Here is a 21205-nt window from a genome sequence, read left to right on the forward strand (position 1 = left end):
GGTGACCACTTGGATCAGTCTGCGTAGGGACCGAGGGTGTGCGGTATTGGTCCTCGTTAAACTGTGCTACCGTAAAGTGCTCGACTTCGCGCGCAGGTCGTCGGGCTACCGAAGCGGAGGAGCCATCCCCTCCGCAGAGGATCAAAATTGTGATGGTATGTCTTCGGATCATCTTCCGGAATGTTTCCCAGACCGTCGCCAATAGCCCATTGTGCAGCTCTAGTGTGACGTAAATTAACAACAACCTACGCTAGCCGATCAAAGTGGTCACCCATCCGCTGCGGTCAGTGTGCAGGTGGGTGACCACTTGGAATAGTCTGCGTTGGGACCGAGGGTGTGCGGTATGGGTCCTCGTTAAAAATTGAACAGGGTGAGAAACAATTTATGTATTGAGTATGATTTTTTTCTTTGTGCCCCTCCATTTTGCTCAGTTACTTTATTCAATAAATAGATATATTTAATTGGATTTAAAATTAACCAGAAAATACTTATGTGTAAAACAATTAGCGTATTATTTTTTTAATATTATTTATGCCCTGTGTATTCCCTCATTCCTTTATCGTATTTTTCCCCCTTATTTATATCGGTGTTAGTGATTTCCTGATTCAAGTCCCACGATATAGGAATTTAAATAACAAATGTGCCCTGAAACTTAGCTTTTACAATTTTTTTCAACTTATTTAACTGACACTATTCATTTTGAGGACANAACTTACCATAGCGTATGAAACCGTTATTTCATTATATGTGTAAAACATATTGCGAGAAACAACATAATTCTGGTAAAATTGAAATCGAGAGGAAAAGAAAGCGAATTCTGCCAAATGATGTTAATAATATTAAACTGAATATTAAAGAATCACCGTAAATTGCGATGAAATGAAAAAAAGTAGAATAATCGTTAGGAAACATTCCTTTCATTCTTTTAACAGCTAAAATTTTAAAAAAAAAAAAAAAAAAAAAAAAAAAAAAAACGGATCCTCTCCAAACAGCGTGCAAATGTGGATGGGGAAGAAACTGCGATAGGAATTTATAAACGCATAAAATAATTCAAAATGCAAAAAAAAAAAAAATAATAATAATAATAAAAAATAAAAAAAAGGCTTTGTTCAAATAAAATTTAGTAAACGTGAACAAAGAATAAGTGATAACGAACATGAAATCAGTCAATAAGATTTATCCATTTAATTATTTCCAGCGATGGCCAAGCAACGTATACTTTTCTAAAAATAACTATTACCAATGAAAGAGAAAATAAAACCAAAAAGCAAAACCGGACTTCAAAACCAAGTTCTAAGCTCTGAATAATATTTCAAGTTGTATTCTTTTTTTCTCTTCCTCCTCCAACTGATTCCAGGTTATAAGTGTTTGAAAACTGAAATGACGTCATCTTTAAATTCATCCTCATATTCATCATTCTTGTTCTCTTTTATTGAGCGTGGGTGTGTAGCAAGAGATTCGAGGGCGTGGCCCCTCTTCTAACAGATTATGACTCATCCTTTATTTATTTTATGTCTTGATTAGAATGGAATTTAGGAATCGCAAAAGAGAACTGTATCACTCCAATTTTCTTCCAAACACTAAATTGTTTCTTCTGTATAAAAAATAAATATTTAATTTAGAACAAATCAAAAAGATTAGTAAAAGAATAATTATTGATTTTTAGTAAAATTTTTATTTTAAAGTTTAACAAAATTGTGTTTCAAACACTAAATTGTTTCTTATATACAAAAAATTTTTAATTTACAACATATCAAAAAGATTAGTAAAGCAATAATTATTGATTTCAATTGAAATTCTTATTTTAAAGTTTAACAAAATTGTGCTCCATACACTAAATTGTCTCTTTTGTATAAAAAAAATTTAATTTACAACAAATCAAAGAGATTAATAAAAGAATAATTATTGATTTTAATCAAAATTTCAATTAATATTTCGATTTAATTTTAATTAATATTTCGAAAAGAGTTGATACAGATATTTCTTTTCGGAAGGTAGGTTCCGCTTTCATAATTACACAAAAGAAAAATTACATTCAGGTTGGTATAAACAGAGAAAGTGTGCGACTGATGTACCGCAATCTCTTCAACTGGGAAAATTTTAATTCATCCGTCATTTTAATTTATAAAATTTGTTATTATATAAAATAAAATTAAATTAAAATATGTAATTTTAATTTCTTACCTTTTTCATTGCCTTTGAGAGGCATTAGGTCAACAAAAAAAAAAAAGAAAATTGAATTGAAAAGATGCGAAGACTTTCAAGGAGATATTTATAATTTGTCAGGATAGCATCTTTTCCAAATTTATAATGTTTAACTAATCCAAATATTAAACATTTTATTTATTTATTTATTTTTGCAAAATAAACGGTACCTGTCTGCAAAAACTTCCAGTACTTTGTAGGCAGCAAAACAAAAATAAATACATAAATAAATCCTAATATGAAGTAAAGTTCTTTATTAGTAATATTATAATATGTTATCTTTAGTATCATTATCTTGGCCAAAGATCATTATCTTTATTATCTTACTATCTTTATTATCTAGATCATTATCTTTATTCTTCTTCTTTATTATCTTTATAAAAGAAAGAGATACAGAATACATCATTGGTAAAGTTAAGCCACCAATCGTTCGATTTTGCGGATTCTGGAGCAAAGCATTTTTAAGAGCCCTTTTAAGATTCTGAGGTTCCCCGAATTTTTAAAAAAAAGAAAAAAAAAGACAGAGATAGAAATTAATTTTCCACCACTCGAAACTGTTAAGAAAAAAAAATTTCATTTCGACAATTCTCAAAAACATTTTCTAAAATTACCACGACACTTTCTTTAAGAGCTATGTTTAATGTAGTTTTGAGTTCCGTATAGCTTCTTGAAATAAACTTCTTTAATCTATTTGGTGAAAGCACGAGAAGTATTCCCATAAGGTAGACTTCAGCTCTGCGCCATCTGTAGCCCATTTTAAACACAACAAATATATTTTAAATAAGTTCAACAAGCTTTAGCTTAGCTTTTGATTATCTTTCTACTTATTTTATTTCTATCTGATATTCGACGAGATTACGAAATCATTTGATTGGGATAGTAAAATATTACGCCCTCAGCATCTTAACTGCGAATCAATAAATTTTGTAACGTTTTTTTTTAAACAAATGGTCTATTATTTATTGATTAAAATAATAAAAGTAAGGCATTCAGCCCTTTACTTGTCAAGTGTTTCATAGAGGATGTGGCACTTGCTGATTGTGACAATGTGGTCAGCACATTGCGCACAGGAAGCCTTTACTTTAATTTCAATATAAAATGATACTCATCGATTCGAAGCTGGATTGTCTTCAAGCCGCCGCTGGGGATAGATCCCGAGCTCTTCAAAATAGTTCAAACTTATCCCATTGTGCAATCGCAGTTCATTGATTAGAATAATTAAGTATAAAGTCGTTAAATCAGTAACATGTTGGTGGAAAATTAGCACATAGGGAAAATACTAGCGACTAATATTTTTTTATTAAAACTAAAGAAAGATATACATATTATTGATTTTTCATTTCAAATTCGAAATTTCATTCGGAAAAATAGGAATTTTCGCCCTCCTAAAAATATAAGTTCCCGGAGCCCCTGACTTTACGTTTTGTAGTTACGTTGCTGGCGTGATCTTGGCGTGAGAATAGCTTTGGCGCTCCCTACTCTTGAGTTACCGCCGCAAATTCGTAGGTGAACGTAACACCAGCGGCCGGTGAGATAGTTGTTCCATTATTTCGAAATATCGAATCGAAGTGAAATTCACTTTGTTGTTGACTTGCTTCGCCGACCGGTAGAAATGAGTCGTCGCTCTACCGGCATCTCTTCGCCTCGGGCCGGCAGCGCTGGCGAACGGTCTCGTCTCAGTCCCACGCGTATAACAAGAGTTCAAGAGAAAGAAGAATTGCAAAGTTTAAATGACCGTTTGGCCACTTATATAGATACCGTCCGAAATCTTGAAAGCGAAAACAATAGATTAAGCACACTTATTCAAACAACCCAAGAAACGACTCAAAAGGCCGTCGTTGAAGTAAAAACTGTTTATGACAAAGAATTAACTGATGTTCGTCAACTGTTGGATTATACAGCAAAGGAGAAAGCTAAATTACAGATTTCAAATGAGAAGCTCAAGTCAGAAGTGGATGAACTGAAAACGAAGTAAAGTATTTATTTACTTTTTGGAATATTAAATTGTGTATGTTTTCTTTGTTTTACGCACAATTTTAATTTAGATTGTGTTTTAAACTTTTATTTTTTCATGGAAATATTGGTTTTCGAAATACTTACATTGAAGTGCATCTGTACTAATAAACATATATTGGGTCCACAACTACTAAAAAGTTAATAAAATTAATGATTTTAAATATACGAATATTGCTTAGTCTTTTTATTTCATATTTTAAATATTTTGTCTTTAATCTAAGAAAGAGGGCACATAAGTCTATGTATAAAAAAATTTGTATAAAACAATTTTTAAAAAATTATAGTATAAACTTTTTTTTTTGTTGAGTTGCAAAGGAAATTTAGTTTCCTATGTAGTAAAATAACTATAATTCAAAAATTAAATTTAAGGCCAGTAGTCCTTATATTTTTGTACATGTTTTCAGTTATTTAGTTTCTGATTTTTATTTAGATTATTTAAGAAAGAGAAAGAGCTGACAAATGCAGAGAAACAAATCAAATCATGTGATATTTTGGTTCAAGATTTGCAAAGAAGAGTGTCAACTTTAACATCGGAAAACAGAAGATGTACAAATCAATGTAGAGTTAGTACAATTATTACTTATTAAGTAGAAAGCATTTCTAAACTTTAAAGACATGATATGAAAGAAGTTACATTCAATAGAGCTCTAAATAAATTAGCCTTCTTTCGGTGGAATCCCAACTTTTTGAATAACAAGGTGCGTAGTGTTTTTGAAAAGTGCTTAAAGGTGCCCATTTTCATTTTTTAAAAGCTCTTAAAGGTGATTTTTTCGTTAGATGTTTTTAAAATGTTATTATTTTTCACTTTTGCAATATAAGATTTTTTTCTTTACCATGTTGATTTTTGCCGCAAACAGCATGGTGTTTACCTGTATTGTTCCATTCAACATTCTCACACTTCATTGAACTATAACCCATTACAACTTACTATAGCGTATGAAACCGTTATTTCATTATATGTGTTTGATGAAATCATTTTATATATTGCTGGTTTGCAAGTTCATACACTGAGCTAAATTTGATGATTCTTGCACTCTTATATGCAAGACTGCTGCATTTTGTAAGAGATTCACAATTTCAGGCTTCATTCTCTGTGCGTTATCATTATCTGTGACTTTAAATTATGTGATTGTAATTTTAAATAGTGTTTGCATTTGTAGGAAAAGGCATAGAAATTCTTTTCCTGGGAATTAATAAAATGCAAACTTTTTTTGAAGAGGCATATATTTTTCTTAGTATAGTAGTAAAAAATTATTCGCGAACAATATTTGTGTATAAAGGTATGACCTTGAAGTTTCAGATACTGAACTTCAACGAAAAGGAAACAAATTATGAGTGAATTACTTGGGATTAAGTTGTGGGAAAGTTCTCCAACAAATTGTTCGCACTTCAATATTTTGAAAATAGTTTTTCAACATTTGAAACTTAATGTCTTACTCTAGGTCATTTCACTTTTCTCTAGACTTCGAATTTTAATACTGTATATATATATATATATAACAAAATAGAAACAAATTATTGCATGACTACTTTGTGAAGTTATCGTTCCATAATTTGTTTAAATTTTGATATTTTGAAAACATTATTTCAACATTTGATGGTTTACCTGAACTCTTTCTTTAATTTTTAAAATACCAACAGAGATGAAATTGTCACAAAATGTTTCTCCTGCAATTACTATGTTAAATGTGTGTTCGTTTCTTAAAGGATTTAGAGAGTACAATCAAGACATTGTCTCAACAAGTTTCTTCCTTAAAGAAAGATTTGGATGATGAAACTTTAACTCGTGTGGATTTCCAAAACAGATATCAGAGTTCTAAAGAAGAGTTGGCATTTAAAGAATCCGTCCATCAAAAGGTATTGATTGGTCTGCTAATGGGCAAATGTTAGTATTTTTCTCAATACAAAAATGTTAGTTTATTATTAACTTTATTCCATTCAAAATAGAAATTTCTTTAAACATGTATGAATAAAATGACCTTTTTTTTTTAAGAAGAATGAAATATGTATTTTTGCTAGCTAGTATAATTACAATCTCTGGCAACAGTTCTTTAACAACAAATTTTGATGGGCTGAAATTGTTCCCCGCCCCCTAATTCTAGAGTATGGGGAATTTAGTACCAGGTGTCCTTTTGCATTTATATTATTCTAGATGGCAGTTCTAAAACATAGGGTGCACATACTTAGTTGTGGGCAGATTTAATGAGATGTTGCAGCTGTAAGTTCTGAAGTTATTGCAGAATTTTTGAGAAGAGGGCATCTGACTGAAATCAAAATGTGTCTTTCCTATGATACTGTTAACAGATAGTCACTCTTAAAAAGTAGGGATGTAACAAATATTCGACATTCTGTCCTTTTGCTGAATGTTTAAGTTTATTTATAAATCAGGGGTCTGTTTAGGTTTTTGTGAAAATTATATTCAAAAATCAACACGAAAGTACAAGAAAGTACAGTACTAGAAATATTTTCAAAAATTGTCACTAACGCATGAAAATTATTTATGACTGGTAAATTACTCTCTATATTATGTTCAAAAATAATTCTGCTATTGTAAAATTTTGGACTTAAAATTTAAATATTCATAAAATTGATTGTCCATAATTAAATTTCAACTTGAATTTAATAAAAACATACATTTAACAACACTAAAAGTTATCTTCATACTGAGAAAATTTTCGACTGGGTCATACAGAACAAAAAAGTTCTATTGGAATAAATTTAGAAAAATGTTTAAAATAATAGTTTGAATTTCGACATTCTGTAAGCTTTACCGAGGGACAGCTTCATTATTTCATTTGTGGGGATACGACAACAAAAATTTACCTNTGTTTTTCAATAATATCATTGATTGAATATGAATTTTTTGAGTGCTTGAAAATTTTTGTAAAGTGCTTGAAAAGTTTTTAAAAAGTGCTTATTTTTGATTCAAAGATTTGGCTACGCACCCTGTTGTCACTACGCATGAAAATTATTCATGACTGGTAAATTTCTCTCTATATTTTTTCCATATGTTCAAAAATAATTCTGTTATTGTAAAATTTTGTACTTAAAATTTAAATATTCATAAAATTGATTGTCCATAATTAAATTTCAACTTGAATTTAATAAAAGCATACATTTAACAACACTAAAAGTTGCCTCCATACTGAGAACATTTTCGACTGGGTCATACAGAAAAAAAAGTTCTATTGGAATAAATTTAGAAAAACGTGTAAAATAATATATTGTGAACTTCGACTTTCTGTAAACTTTACCGAGGGACAGCTTCATCATTTCATTTGTGGGGATATGACAACAAAAATTTAAATTTATATGGCAGGGGATCTTAGAACTTGCTCTTTTAAAAGTATTTTGCTAAACTACCCTTTTTCCGTAAGTTGAATTGGTGAAGGTACTGCTAAACGGTCATAATTTTCTCCTGGACAGACCCCTGTATATATATATATATATAATATATGGTCAGAACACATGCTTACAAAATAGTTTTTTAAAATTATGTTCAGGATTACCATAAGTTGTGTTTTCTTAACTTAATTGAACTATAGAGAGGTTTCTTAATTGTTTACACTTCAAGCAATTTGCATATTGTTGTGACATACAGACCTCACTCAGTCTCAATCATTTCGTGTGATGATTAGAGAAGATACTATTTATGTACTGGTGGTTTGAGGTATAAAGAGCTCAGTATTAAACTGTATATGTCAAAGTGTATATTAAATCTTTAAGTATGTCGATTGTCCTTAAAATCCTTTTAAACATGCAAATTTAAAAGGAAACTCCTGTGAGTGTCTTTAAAAAGAAGTTTGATTTATGACTACCATTATATTACAAATTAAAGCATGTGTAATTATTTTTACAATATTTTTCATCCTTAAAACTATATTCAAACCAATTTGAAGGAAAAAAGAAAATAGAAATACTGTGAAGCTTACTGAATAACGTGAGACTCCTCTCTTAAGATGTCAACTAATTGTGCACTTGTTCAGATCCTCGTTTTTCATTATTAACTCTACCAATTATTTTGAATGATCTCGGGCAAATGAAAAAAGTTAAATATTAGTCTTTGTATGATAGTTCTTAGAACAAGGGACAACACAAAATGATACTTTTCAAACGTCAGTGAAGGGTAATGTAATTTTTTAGAACTTTTATTGCTATGTAAATTTAGCAACCATCGTTTGGACAGTCGCATAAAACACGTGTGCAGTCCAACACCAAAACTCTTACATAAAACTTGACAAACTTCCAATGACAGCAAAAACATGTTTTTTGTTTCCGACCGATTAAAAACGTGATAAAACAAAATGTACTGAATTCTGCTACGTCCGAGTTTTCTCGAGATGATAAATATTTGCAATATATATGTACTCGAGATAATCAGGAAAACGGTTAATTATGTAAAAAGTTATTGAAGAATTTTCATATTTCAGTAAAAATTCATCATACAGCCAGAAAATTAAACCACAATAACTTTACATTTTGTAAAGCAAACAGAAATAGATAAATTCGCTGGTTTTTGATTCCAATGCTCTTGATCATTTAAATTATGTGCATATTTTTGTGCTTAAAGGTGTAGTTGCAGTTGTTTTATAGTTATTGAACTACTTGCATTTGAAAACTATTTAGGAACATTAATATTAATGTGTTCCAGATATAAATTGCCATGTTTAATAGATTTCACTTGTTCAAATAAATATATATATTTTTATTATAGCAGTTTTTAAAGTGTGAGGTCTGTAAAATTTTACATCTCTAAAACAAACTTAAAGATAAAAAAAAAAATGACACATGAGCACATTATGCTGGTCGGTAAAAAAATTCTCGAGCAATTTTTTAAAAAATGTAAAAAATTGATTAATGCAGAATGCATTGATGATTCTAAATGTTCACCTCGTCCACTTTACCTAGGATCTAGAAGAAAATTAATACCATATTTGTTTCTTTCTTTCTAAACTAACAAAAAATTAGTTAAGGTGGTAATAGGGCCTTTTAATTTTAATATTTGATGGTTTTAAAAAGAAATTTTCTTTTCTTCATTTTAGGAGATTAGTGAAACTAAGCACTTGAAAGAGACTGCAATTTTGGAGTTAAATTCTAAGTTAACTGAAAGTTATGAACAGAAGCTTGCAGATTCTTTAAAAGAATTACGGGAACAATATGAAACTCAGCTGCATATTAACAGAGATGAGATTGAAGCTTTGTATGAATCAAAGGTAACATCTTTACTCTGTTTTTAATTGAAGTGATAAGAAACATTTTCTATGTCTTCTTTATTACATATTTCCAAAGAATGATTTCTATTATCTTTATTAGTTTATACAGGGCCTCCACTTATACCAAGCACAGGCAAAAATGCTAGTCAGAAATGTGAATTTAAAGGCGATTAAACCACTCTCAACTAAAGAAAACTTATATAATTCTAATAATTTACCTGTTTAAGTAAATAAATTTTTCTTCAGAGGAAATAAATAACTTTTGACAATTTTAAACACAACCGAATTGTGCTTTAACTGTACAGAATTTTAAAGAAAAACATAACATGATTTTTTAATAAAATTGATAAACACCTAGATATGTATGAATTATGGGTATTTACCCCAAGTTATTAAAACCTGGGTATTTTGCATTTATAGAGTAGACTTGTAGTACAAAATAAAATTTTTGCTATTTTAGAAAAGCAAATCATTTATATAAAAAAAATAAGTATGGTAAATTTAATATAAAGTTAATAGTGAATAAATTATAGTCAACAATTAACCAGTAATCTGTCCATTCATNTTTTAATCCCAATATGACACAAAAGAGCTGGCATTTGCATATCTATGAAATTAATTAATTTCTTCATTAATTTAATCTGTTGTTAATTTCTTTGATTAAACTAATTTATTTGAAAAAATGCAGTACTTAAAAATTTTAATTTTAGTATATTTTGTGACTAATATGAGCTTAGCTCATATTTAAAAAGAAAGAAAAAAAATGTTAATCAAGACTTTCGCTAATCATGGATAATTTTCTGTCTATAGCAAGTTTCATTTTTTCACAAGCTTATTAAGATAAATAATGGGAGGCATTTCTGGATTAAATCAATAGAAAAAAATTAGGAATAGCATTATAAACAAAATATAGATATGCATGTGTGATTCAAGGTTTGGGTGTTAAAAGTATTCTTTCAAAAAACAGACTGACACAGTGCTTTCAAAGAAAAATATCAATTTTATTGAGAAAAAGTAGATGTGATTCTTTTTTTGTGGAATAAATAAAAATATAAGAGCAGACCTTTCTTTTTTTATATCATAAAATGGAGTTAAACTATTCACTATTGTTCACATATAATAAGTGAAATTAACTTGTGAGGAAAATTAATTTTATATTTACAAATGATTCTTTATAAATGTTTTTGTAAGGAATTGGAAAAACCTTTTAAATTAAGCGATTGTTTTATTATTAAATTGATAAAAAAATTTACAACAAGTTAAGAATGACATCTAATGACTAGATAGTTAAGACTTAACATAATAGGCTATTTCAGGTAATGTATTTAGTAAAGAATGATTTTTAGGAAATTAAATTTACTTCTTGAGCTTATAAATGATACTTTCGAACTCATTCAGTAACATTACATAGAATGATATGAGATATGTTTAAGCAAATTTATATATATATTTTAAAAAATGATATGATGAGATAACTTGAGAAACTACTAGACAAAAGCTAAATAAGATAATAAAAAAAAATCTCTTTACTGTACATAAAAATACACACACACAAAAAAAAATAATGAACTCAAAATGCATAGAATCATAGCGAGTTAGAAAAAAACTAACATTTAAAATTCAAAGGAAGAAAAAATTCTATTAATAAATAATATCATCAATACACTTGAGAGAACCATGATTAAAATATTCTTTTTTACAATATTATATATATCAGGAATTTATTTGATGAAAAATTTAGTAAAAATTTTGAATGTTATTTAAAAATATTTGAATTTAAAGAAAACTTGTGTATGAAATTTAGCTAGCTCTGTCTTTGCATTTACTAAAATATCTCCAGATTCTGATAGTAGTCTTAAAAATGTATGTGCGAATTATTAGTATTATTTTTGTTACTTTATGCAATTTTTACAACAATTTTAAATAAATAACAATGAATAGAATAAAATAAAACCTAAAAAAATGATAAGAAGAATTTTCTTCCCTGTTAGAATAATTGTTATAAATTAAGTCACATTATTTATTGAAAATGCGCCTTCTTTTCCCCCGCAACCACTTTTTTACAGACTTTGTGAAATCAACTTCTTCATTCATCTTTAACATCAGTATTTTGCTTGTTGTCTCAACATGCAAGCGATTTCGTTTATCTGTAATAATAAGATTAATTGCAGAAAAAATTCTTTCTACCTCAGCATTTGAAACTGCAATAGAGCATGCTACATTTAACAAGTGTTTGATTAGAGGAAATCTGTCCCCAATCATGCTTTCAGACTTCCAGAGAGTGGCACATAAATTTTTTATACTCAAGTCCATACATTCAAAGTCTGGCGATAAAAAAAAAGTCTTAAAGTCATCCCACTCTTCTAACAGATCACTATCGTCAATGCTGAAATGCTCTGACATCTCCAGAACTTCACTATTTCCATAAGCTGATGGAAATGATGTTGCTCTTATCTTATCCAAGTTTAACACTCCCAAACTAGAGACAATTGTTTGGCTTTCTAGCCTTGCCTCCATATTTTCTACCAGATAAGTTATAAACCTACGGGCATCAGCAGAAAATGCGCCACTGCTAGATTCAATTGGTGCATTTATGCCCAACTTGCGAGCACTCTCTTCAATGCCTCTGCAAAATGCACCCCCAGGCTTCTTTTTCAACTTTTTGAGGCTTCGTATAGCCCCTTCAATATTTATCTGAATCGAACCTAGATCAATTTCCTTTCTTTGGAAAAAAAGATCAAGTTTATCAAGTATATCCAGTACGTCGCACATAAAATGAACAATATGAAATAAATCAAAATCCTTATACAGCTTTAGAAGTCCTGAAGCACTTGGCCCTGCCAGACTGGAACTTTCTTCACCGCATGCTACAGTATTTTCCAAATTCGTCAGGATGGCTTTGTAATTTTTACGAATAGAATTAATGGCATTGCCATGCGAAAGCCATCGAGTAAAACCGGCTCTCTTTATTGTTGTACCTTTGGCAACACCAAATACATCTTGCACAGTCACCAACAAACTTGTCCGCGTGCAACTGGACTTAAAGTACTTATAGGTACTATTTAATACTTCATCAAACTTAACAAATCGCGTCAAAGAATTGAAGCTATCTTTCGTGGCTAAGGCCAACCTGTGATTGAGGCAGTTCATTGAGATAATTTTTTTATTCTTTTCTTTGATTTTTGTAGCGACTCCTTCATGTCTGCCAACCATTGCACTGCCGCCATCGCTTGTGAAACTGGACATCTTTTTAAAGCTGCCACAGTCTTCTATTATTGGTAGCAGTTCTGTGAAAATAGTTTCAGCTTTACCGTCCTTAATTTGCTTGTCCGCAACAAATGCCATTTTTGCACAGCCATCTTTCAGGTACCTCACGGCAACTGCCATGTGTTTTCTGTTGCTGACATCGGAAGATTCATCAACCAGTAGAGAAAATGATGGGCTTTCGCCGATTTCTTCTATGATATCTTCCCTCTTAACAGAAGACATTGTATCCAAAAACTCATACATAGCTCTTTGACTCCTATAATGAGCATTTTTACTTTTCTGAAGAGGCAAAAGTACTGGACTCTTCAGGACATCCATGCAAAACTTAAGGAAAGGCTCATACAAAGTAGTGTGAGGTAAATTGTGCTGTATTAAAAAATTCAAACACTGCATAGCAGCTTTAACAGCAGCAAATTCCTCAGACTCACAATTTATTGTGTCGCTATCTTCATTCTCTTCCGCTAGTTCGGCAGATATTGATGATGTGTGGAGCTGGGATTTCTCATGCTCTTTAATTTTGTCGAGTCGAATTGTTGTAATGCCTTTGCTAACCCAAGCATTATGGTGGCCACAGTTATGCTTTATACAAAGGCTACAATGCAACACCTCCTTACCTTCAACTTCATTGTGCCGCAACCACTTAAAAATTTCCAGCCACTTCACATCAAAGATGGTTTTATGCTTACTGTTGCTATTACTTCCCTTGTTTTCCTGCTCTGGCGCCTTTTGTATTTCAACTGGATTTTGTACAGCTCTTATGTCACCTGGTACACTTTGTATGTCACCTGGCGCATCTCTAAATTGATCTGGCACATCTCGTATATCCGTCACATCTTGTATTTCATCTGGCACATTTCTTATTTCAGCTGGCTCATCTCTAAGTTCATCTGGCACATCTCGTATAGCCGTCACATCTTGTATTTCATCTGGCACATTTCTTATTTCAGCTGGCTCATCTCTAATTTCATCTGGCACATCTCGTATATCCGTCACATCTTGTAGCTTTTGCTGAATTTCTGCACTTTGTGCAGAAGTCTGTAATAATAACAACGGAAAACAATGTGGTTTAGTAATTAAATATGAAAAAAAAGAGGAAAATCAATGCAATTTTCACGCAGACAATAAATAACCAGGGGTGATTGTGCTCCGGAAAAAATCCGGATTTTTCCCAAATTGCACTCCGGAAATCTTAGGTCCCGAAGTTTCAAGAAATCATCGTTCACATTTATGTATAAAAATTCTTGCATATTTTATTTAAAAATATTAGAACTAGGCCATAGCACAGAATAGATCAAGATGGCAAAAACTTTTTGGTACGGCCATGACCTGTCAAAGGCTGTAGTGCCCAAGTAGAAGAACTAGAATTTATACTTGGTATCTTTCATTTGTAAATATTTTTTCTGGTAGAACAATAAATGTGATTAGAAATAAAAATAAACTTATACATAATTATTCATTTAAGTTATGCTGTATATAATTTATTTAGAATTCAATGTTTTGAAAATATCAATGATTTAAATTTATAAAGGCGGTATGCGTCTTTAATGTTTAATGATTTTACTCAAGAAATTTTCCGGATTTTTGAGTTGGACTCACAATCACCCCTGAATACCTGAATTATATTCATAACTTTTAAAATAATTTAAATTCACTAAATTTTTTGATTTTTAACACAAAAGTAAAATTAAATTATTATTATTTTTTGTCAAGACAAATATTAATAATGCTACAATTTAAAAACGAAATTTAAAAAAAATTTACACGAATTGGAAAAATCGTAGAATATTTTCACCCCTGTATTTAGCGGCAAAATTATTTTCGAAAAACTCATTTTAAAAGTTAAATCTAACACCTTTCTTTCTATTTTACGAGGGCACTTTTAATTTATCGAACCTTATGACAAAACGCAATGCAAAATTATATTCATTTTAGAATTTAGCTTTTAATTAAGTAGCAAATTCTTGAATAAAATCTGTATACTTTTCGGCAGATTAATTTTTTAATAACATCAAATCAGCTTGTGATTTTGTTATAAATCTCGTAGTCGCCCTCGCCCACATGTTAATCCCATTCACTTTCTGCAGCCTCGTTTTTGTTATTAATTTCAGCTCTGGAAATAAAGATAATTAAAAAAAGAAAAGAAAACCCACATACGCTAACTATCATTCTGACATTTTTTAACCAATTTGGAGTGCCCCCCAGCAATTTCTAAAAATTGGAACAAGCTATCAGTATTAAAAACGAGCACCCGTTTGCGTCGCCTTTAAATTTGAGATACAACAATAACAAAATAACGTAGTGACATTTCAGATAAAAGTTTGAAATTCAGATAAAATTAAATAAAACAATAGCAGGATTTAACGCGCATCTGCTACGACATCGCAGTGTAAAATATTGCATGTTTCATTTTTAATCAAATTATGGATAACTTATAAATAACTTTTAATCAACGAAACAACAATAACACGACATTTTAGATGAAAGTAAGAAAAAGAAATTACTAAACAATGGCGGTACTTGACGTGCACGTGTTACAACATCGCAGTGTAAAACGCGTATTATTCTGAATTTAAAATTAAAAAAACAACAATAACAAAACGACGTAGCGAGCGACATATGAGAAAAAAGAAAAAATTAAACAATAGCTGTACTTGACGCGTATCGCAGTGAAAAATCTCCNTAAAAAAAAAAAAAAAAATTAAACAATAGCGATACTTGACGCGCACGTGTTACAACATCGCATTGTAAAATAACCCCCCCCCCAGCTTGCACGTTTTATTCTGAATCTAATTATAGATAAATTTAAAAATAATTAACAAAACAATATACCTTCGATAAAATTTACATAAAACCACAATAGTAAAATAGCGGAACCTTTATGTTCACGTTTTACGACAGCAAGTCATAAAACATTCTTCACGTGCGCGTATTATTTTGGACTTTATTTAATAAGTCCTAATTAAAGAAAAAACAATAACAAAAGAACGTAAATAATTAGGATAGAAGAAAAATAATTAAACAAAACTCGGTACTTGACGCACACGTGTTACGACATATTGCGCGTTTTATTCTGAATCTAATTATAGATAACTTTAAAAATGATTAATGAATAAAAAAATATTTAAAAATAACAAAACATTATAGCTGAACCTTCGATAAAAGTTGTATAAAATCAGCATAGTTAACTAGCGGGATATTTATGGGCACGTTCAGCAAGTTATAAAACTATCGCCGCGTGTGTGTAATATTTTAGATTTAAGTAAATAACATAATATGTAATAATAAAAAAAAAACAGTGGCACCTCTAATAAAAATTTTACAAAAAATAGCACAGTAAAACAATAGCGGGGCTTAAATCGCGTGTGATCGCAACTGACTAGGCCGTTCCTGGACCTATATATCTTCCTATTAAGGAATTACTGCGTTTATCGAACGGAACAAAAATCTTTACAAATGGAAACAATTAATAATAATTAGAAACTTACCTTTGAACTGGTAAAGTAGAAATCTTTTAATTTCTTACAATTTTGGCTAATTTTCCCTAAATCTTTATCACGCTGTCGTTTTCTTCTTTCGCTGGACGGCATATTTTTCTTCCTCACTAAGACAAAATAGTGGCTAACTCAAGAAAGATAAGAAGATAGAGTAATTTATAATAAGCTTTTGCAAACTGGCTAAGTAAAGAGTTCAAAACACGTTTATCATGTTAATCTCCGCCCCCTTCACGGAGATTATCTTATCGGCCGTTATCTGTCACAGAAAGCCAGCAATACCCCTTTTCCAAGAAAGAAAAATGACTTCTTTTTTGGAGGGGTGGGGAATAAGGGAAGAAAGCGAGAATGGCGGCAATTTTTCTAAAAGGGCGGATTGTTTATGATAAAAAGGGCAATGAGGGGCGCATCAGTTCGGGAAAGGGGCAGGCAGGGCGGGCCGCCCTTTGAAAAATGCTTAGGGAGAACACTGGTTAATAGTGAATAAATTATAGTCAACAATTAACCAGTAATCTGTCCATTCATGTTCTTAAATGAAAGTGATTTATGAATGAGTTTTGATAGCAGGATTTTTATAGAAAAGTTTTATCATGACTCTTTAATTTGCTTTCTTCCTTAATTTACTTAAAATTTTATTTCCATGTTTTGGTGGGCCAATTGTTGTTATAGTTTATTTGGTAAGGTTGATTTTTTGCTAACTTTGAAGTCCATAATAATATTATTTGCTTAAATATTTATAAATATTGAAGAACCATTTATTACACAAAAGAATCAATGAAAGTACAAGGAATGTATTTGCTTTATATGATGAGTGCTTTTAGTTTTATTCTTAGCATTAACTTTCTGAGTCAGTATTTTTCCAAATTTTCAAGCTTGTACTTTCCTGCAATAGAATAACTGCTTCTCTTATGTTGCTATTTCATGTTAAAGCAGTGCATAGCAGGAAAAAGTCAGTCCAATTTTAGACATAGTCAAAAGGATTTGAAGATTGATACTACTAAAAAAGTGGCCGGATTCATGACATAACTTTAATTTCTGGTCATCCTACTTAAACAGAGACATATTAACCCTACTACTATCACCCTGGCACACAGTTCCTGTTTACCTTCTTGTACTGAAAAGAACTTTCGTAGGGCAATGGGGGATTCTTTGCTTGGTGGGGATATTTTATGCAAATTTACGCATATAGTTAGTCTTTTAAAGGGTTAATGAAACACAATTCATTATACTGAATGTGCGAATTCTTCCTCATTATGTCATAGTTTATTGTTTAAAATGACTGAAAACGTTTTTACCTTTGTAATTTTGTAGACAATTTTTTTTTTCATTCTGTATTTCTGAATAATATCCTGTAATGTTTCATATTTTATGAAATTAAAAAATAATTTGTGAATGTATTTGTTAGATTGCAGATCTACAAAAAAAACTTGATCGCTACACAGAATCTTCTACATCTTACAGAGATGAACTCAGGACTTATAAGACTAAAGTGGATAGTCTTAATTCAAAGAATGCTAATTTGGAAGCCACCGTTTGTATATATTTATTTGAAAAATTATGTTTTTTGTTTACAAATTAATTTGTTTACATGCATGTAAGTCATTGCAAATTAATCCCAACCTAATCCAATGAATAATTCTTAATCAAGGTTTTCCACTCCACAGTAAAAACCTGGATACCTAAAATAACAGGGAATTTTGATTTTTTTTCCTTTACAAACTGGGAAAATACAGGGAATTTCGTTTCTTATTTTCGTCTTTTAAAAAATGGTGACCACTCAAAGCCAAATCTATGGCATATTTAAGGATGATATTTCAGCTATATTAAACTATTTTATTTACTCCGGCATTATTTGTTTTAAATATGTTCACCTGTACCTTTTTTCTCTAAGTTTCTCCGGTAATAAAATTTAGTATAGTTAATACAATATAGCTCACACAAAAGTGCAGTCTGTTTCCTCTTAATATATTGTGTATAATATCTGGAGGGAAAACACAGTGAATTTTTTTTTCCATGTTTGAGTGGCAACCCTCAGGGGTCTGTCCAGGCCGAATTTACTACCGTTTAGCGGTACCTTCACAAATTCAATTTTAGGTGAAACGGTAGTTTCACAAATTCAACTTTAGGAAAAACGGTAGTTTCACAAAATACTTTTTCTTAAAATTTTATTTTTNAAACTTGATCGCTACACAGAATCTTCTACATCTTACAGAGATGAACTCAGGACTTATAAGACTAAAGTGGATAGTCTTAATTCAAAGAATGCTAATTTGGAATCCACCGTTTGTATACATTTATTTGAAAAATTATATTTTTTGTTTACATGCATGTAAGTCATTGCAAATTAATCCCAACCTAATCCAATGAATAATTCTTAATCAAGGTTTTCCACTCCACAGTAAAAACCTGGATACCTAAAATAACAGGGAATTTTGATTTTTTTTCCTTTACAAACTGGGAAAATACAGGGAATTTCGTTTCTTATTTTCGTCTTTTAAAAAATGGTGACCACTCAAAGCCAAATCTATGGCATATTTAAGGATGATATTTCAGCTATATTAAACTATTTAATTTACTCTAGCATTATTTGTTTTAAATATGTTCAGCTGTACCTTTTTTCTCTAAGTTTCTCCGGTAATTAAATTTACTATAGTTAATACAATATAGCTCACACAAAAGTGCAGTCTGTTTCCTCTTAATATATTGTGTATAATATGTGGAGGTAAAACACAGTGAATTTTTTTTCCATGTTTGAGTGGCAACCCTGTTAATGCAAAGTTTAATGCCATAGCTATCTGCCATCATAAAAGACTGTGATACTTACTTATTTTGAAACTAAAGTCTCTTCAAATTTTAAAATTCTATAGGTCATCATTGCTGAAATAAATCATAATGATAGCTTTTCCAGTTCAAAGTTTTGAGAAATATTTTGTAGTGTATCTACCACCACAAAAATATAATTCCAATTCACTAGTATATGCTCTCTACATTGGTGACTTTCGGATGTGATGTGAACATGCGTACCTTGGCAGAAAATCCCACTTCGATACGAACACCCCTATCTTGGCAGTAACGCCCACTTCAATGGATGATCCACATTTTTTAAATTTAATTTTCGAATGTCAGGCCAATTTAAAAGAACGAAAAGGATAAAATAACAAGAAAAACAAGGCAAAAAGAGATAAATAGAATAGAATGCATAGTGACATGCTTAGCCCATATGGGCCCTAGCCTCCCAGTAGCGTCCACACACAGTAGTGGAGATGAGCGCAGGACAGACAGAAATATGGGTCCACATGAACAGTTGACTTGCTACTCGTGACTGTGGCATTATCCACCTTCTTGCGTTGTTGATACTCAGTCTCGATCACACACAACGTCAGCCTGCATACACTCGACTGCATTAAATTGGATTTTAAATTTTTGACAAATTTTTAAAATGTTTTTTATAACATCAAATGTTAAAACCAATTTTGATAAGTCAAGTTTTTAACTGATTTTCCTGAATTCTAGATAAGTTGTTAACACCATTTTAAAAAAAAAAGCACTTTTAAAAAAAATATTTATATTTAAGAAAAAATAATTTTCATCCCCCAAAATTTGTAAAAGTTAGTACTTTTAAACCTTTTTTCATAAACCAACAAAAAAAAAGATATTTTCCTGCATATTTAATGCTTGAAAGTAAAAGTATTGCTCAATCTTAAAGATTAGACACTCATAAAGAATATTTATTTTCAAAAATATAGTTTCCTGGGTGCAAGTTTGTTAAAAATTATTCCTTAACTGTCTCAATGTAAGATTAAGGTTAAGGCACATTTTCATAAAAAAAAAAATTTAAAAAAACATTTCTGATTTTTTCTGGATTTCTTTAAAAGTTAAAACTTTAAAGTAAAGATTTTAAAGATACTCTTGTAAACACTATTTTGTCTCCCAAAAATAGTAGTCATTGTGGAATTGTGTGATAATTTTATCTAAAATTATTGTTTTCCACAACGCAGATTTGAAAGAATTGTTTCCTAATTGTCTCTTTTAATGTAAATTTAGGAACACATTTTTACATTAAAAACCTTTTAAGGAGAAGTTCATAGAACTGTTTTAACAACTGTTTTAAACAAACACTTGTGGAAAATATTTGTTCTAAAAAAGTAAAGTGAATTGTAATTAGTAAATGTTATTTCTAAGGTTTCTTTTGTAGTCTTGAAAGTTAAAACACGTTCTCACAAAAATGTCTCTCCACTTCGACTGAATTTTTAAGAAAAGGTTCAACTCAAACATGAAATGCATAGACACTCAATTTTTTTTTTAATTAGTAGCATTTTTATTTTATTTTTAATCTTTGTTGTTCAGTAATGTAATGTTTAATTCAAAAGACATTTTATTCATTTATTTAGAATTCATCTTTGTTGCACAGAATCAAAGATTTAGAAAAGATGCTTGAACAAGAAAGAGAATGGCATAAAGAAGCTTTAAATTCAAAAGATGAAGAGCTCAAAAATCTTCGTTCAGAAATGGAGCGTCAACTTGTCGAATATCGTGATCTTTTGGACATTAAAGTAGCCTTAGATTTAGAAATAGCTGCTTATCGAAAGCTACTCGAAGGGGAAGAAATAAGGTGAGAAACGCTCTAGATTATTTGTATTTATGTTCCAAATGTGTCTTCTTGAACTGGCATTATTTTTTATTTATGAACATAAACTGTTTCACAAAATAGTATATAAACATTCTTTTTTCAACATTATCACCATTAACTTTGAAACTTTTCTCAAGTTGTGGCAAGATCTTTTGGATCCCATCTTAAAAGAACTCTGCCGTTTGATTGTTAAACCAGTTGGTAATAGTCTCTTTCAAAATGTCGTCATTTTCCAAGACTTCCACCAAGAAATTACTTAAGTTTTCCAAACAGGTGAAAATCTGATGATGCTATGTCAGGGCTGTATGGTGGATGATGCAGTACTTCCCGATGAAAATTGGCCAGTTGTGTTTTTGTTCCTGTTCAACATGAGACCAAGCATT

At 30.4% G+C, this 21205-nt stretch overlaps 1 protein-coding gene across 1 annotated transcript in view; it reads left to right on the plus strand.

Annotated features, from left to right (window-relative positions):
• Positions 1 to 3840: 3840 nt before the first annotated feature.
• LOC107439264 (lamin Dm0) overlaps positions 3841 to 21205 on the plus strand; it is a gene marked incomplete at its 5' end in the record, with an annotated part of 31875 nt that continues 14510 nt past the window's right edge. The window contains 6 exon segments of the mRNA XM_043051211.2: positions 3841 to 4176; positions 4652 to 4784; positions 5929 to 6078; positions 9264 to 9434; positions 17598 to 17723; positions 20584 to 20804. Coding sequence (XP_042907145.2) covers positions 3841 to 4176; positions 4652 to 4784; positions 5929 to 6078; positions 9264 to 9434; positions 17598 to 17723; positions 20584 to 20804 — 1137 coding nt within the window.

This window comes from Parasteatoda tepidariorum, chromosome 4, assembly GCF_043381705.1.
Source record: "Parasteatoda tepidariorum isolate YZ-2023 chromosome 4, CAS_Ptep_4.0, whole genome shotgun sequence".
NCBI classification, from domain to species: Eukaryota; Metazoa; Arthropoda; class Arachnida; order Araneae; family Theridiidae; genus Parasteatoda; species Parasteatoda tepidariorum.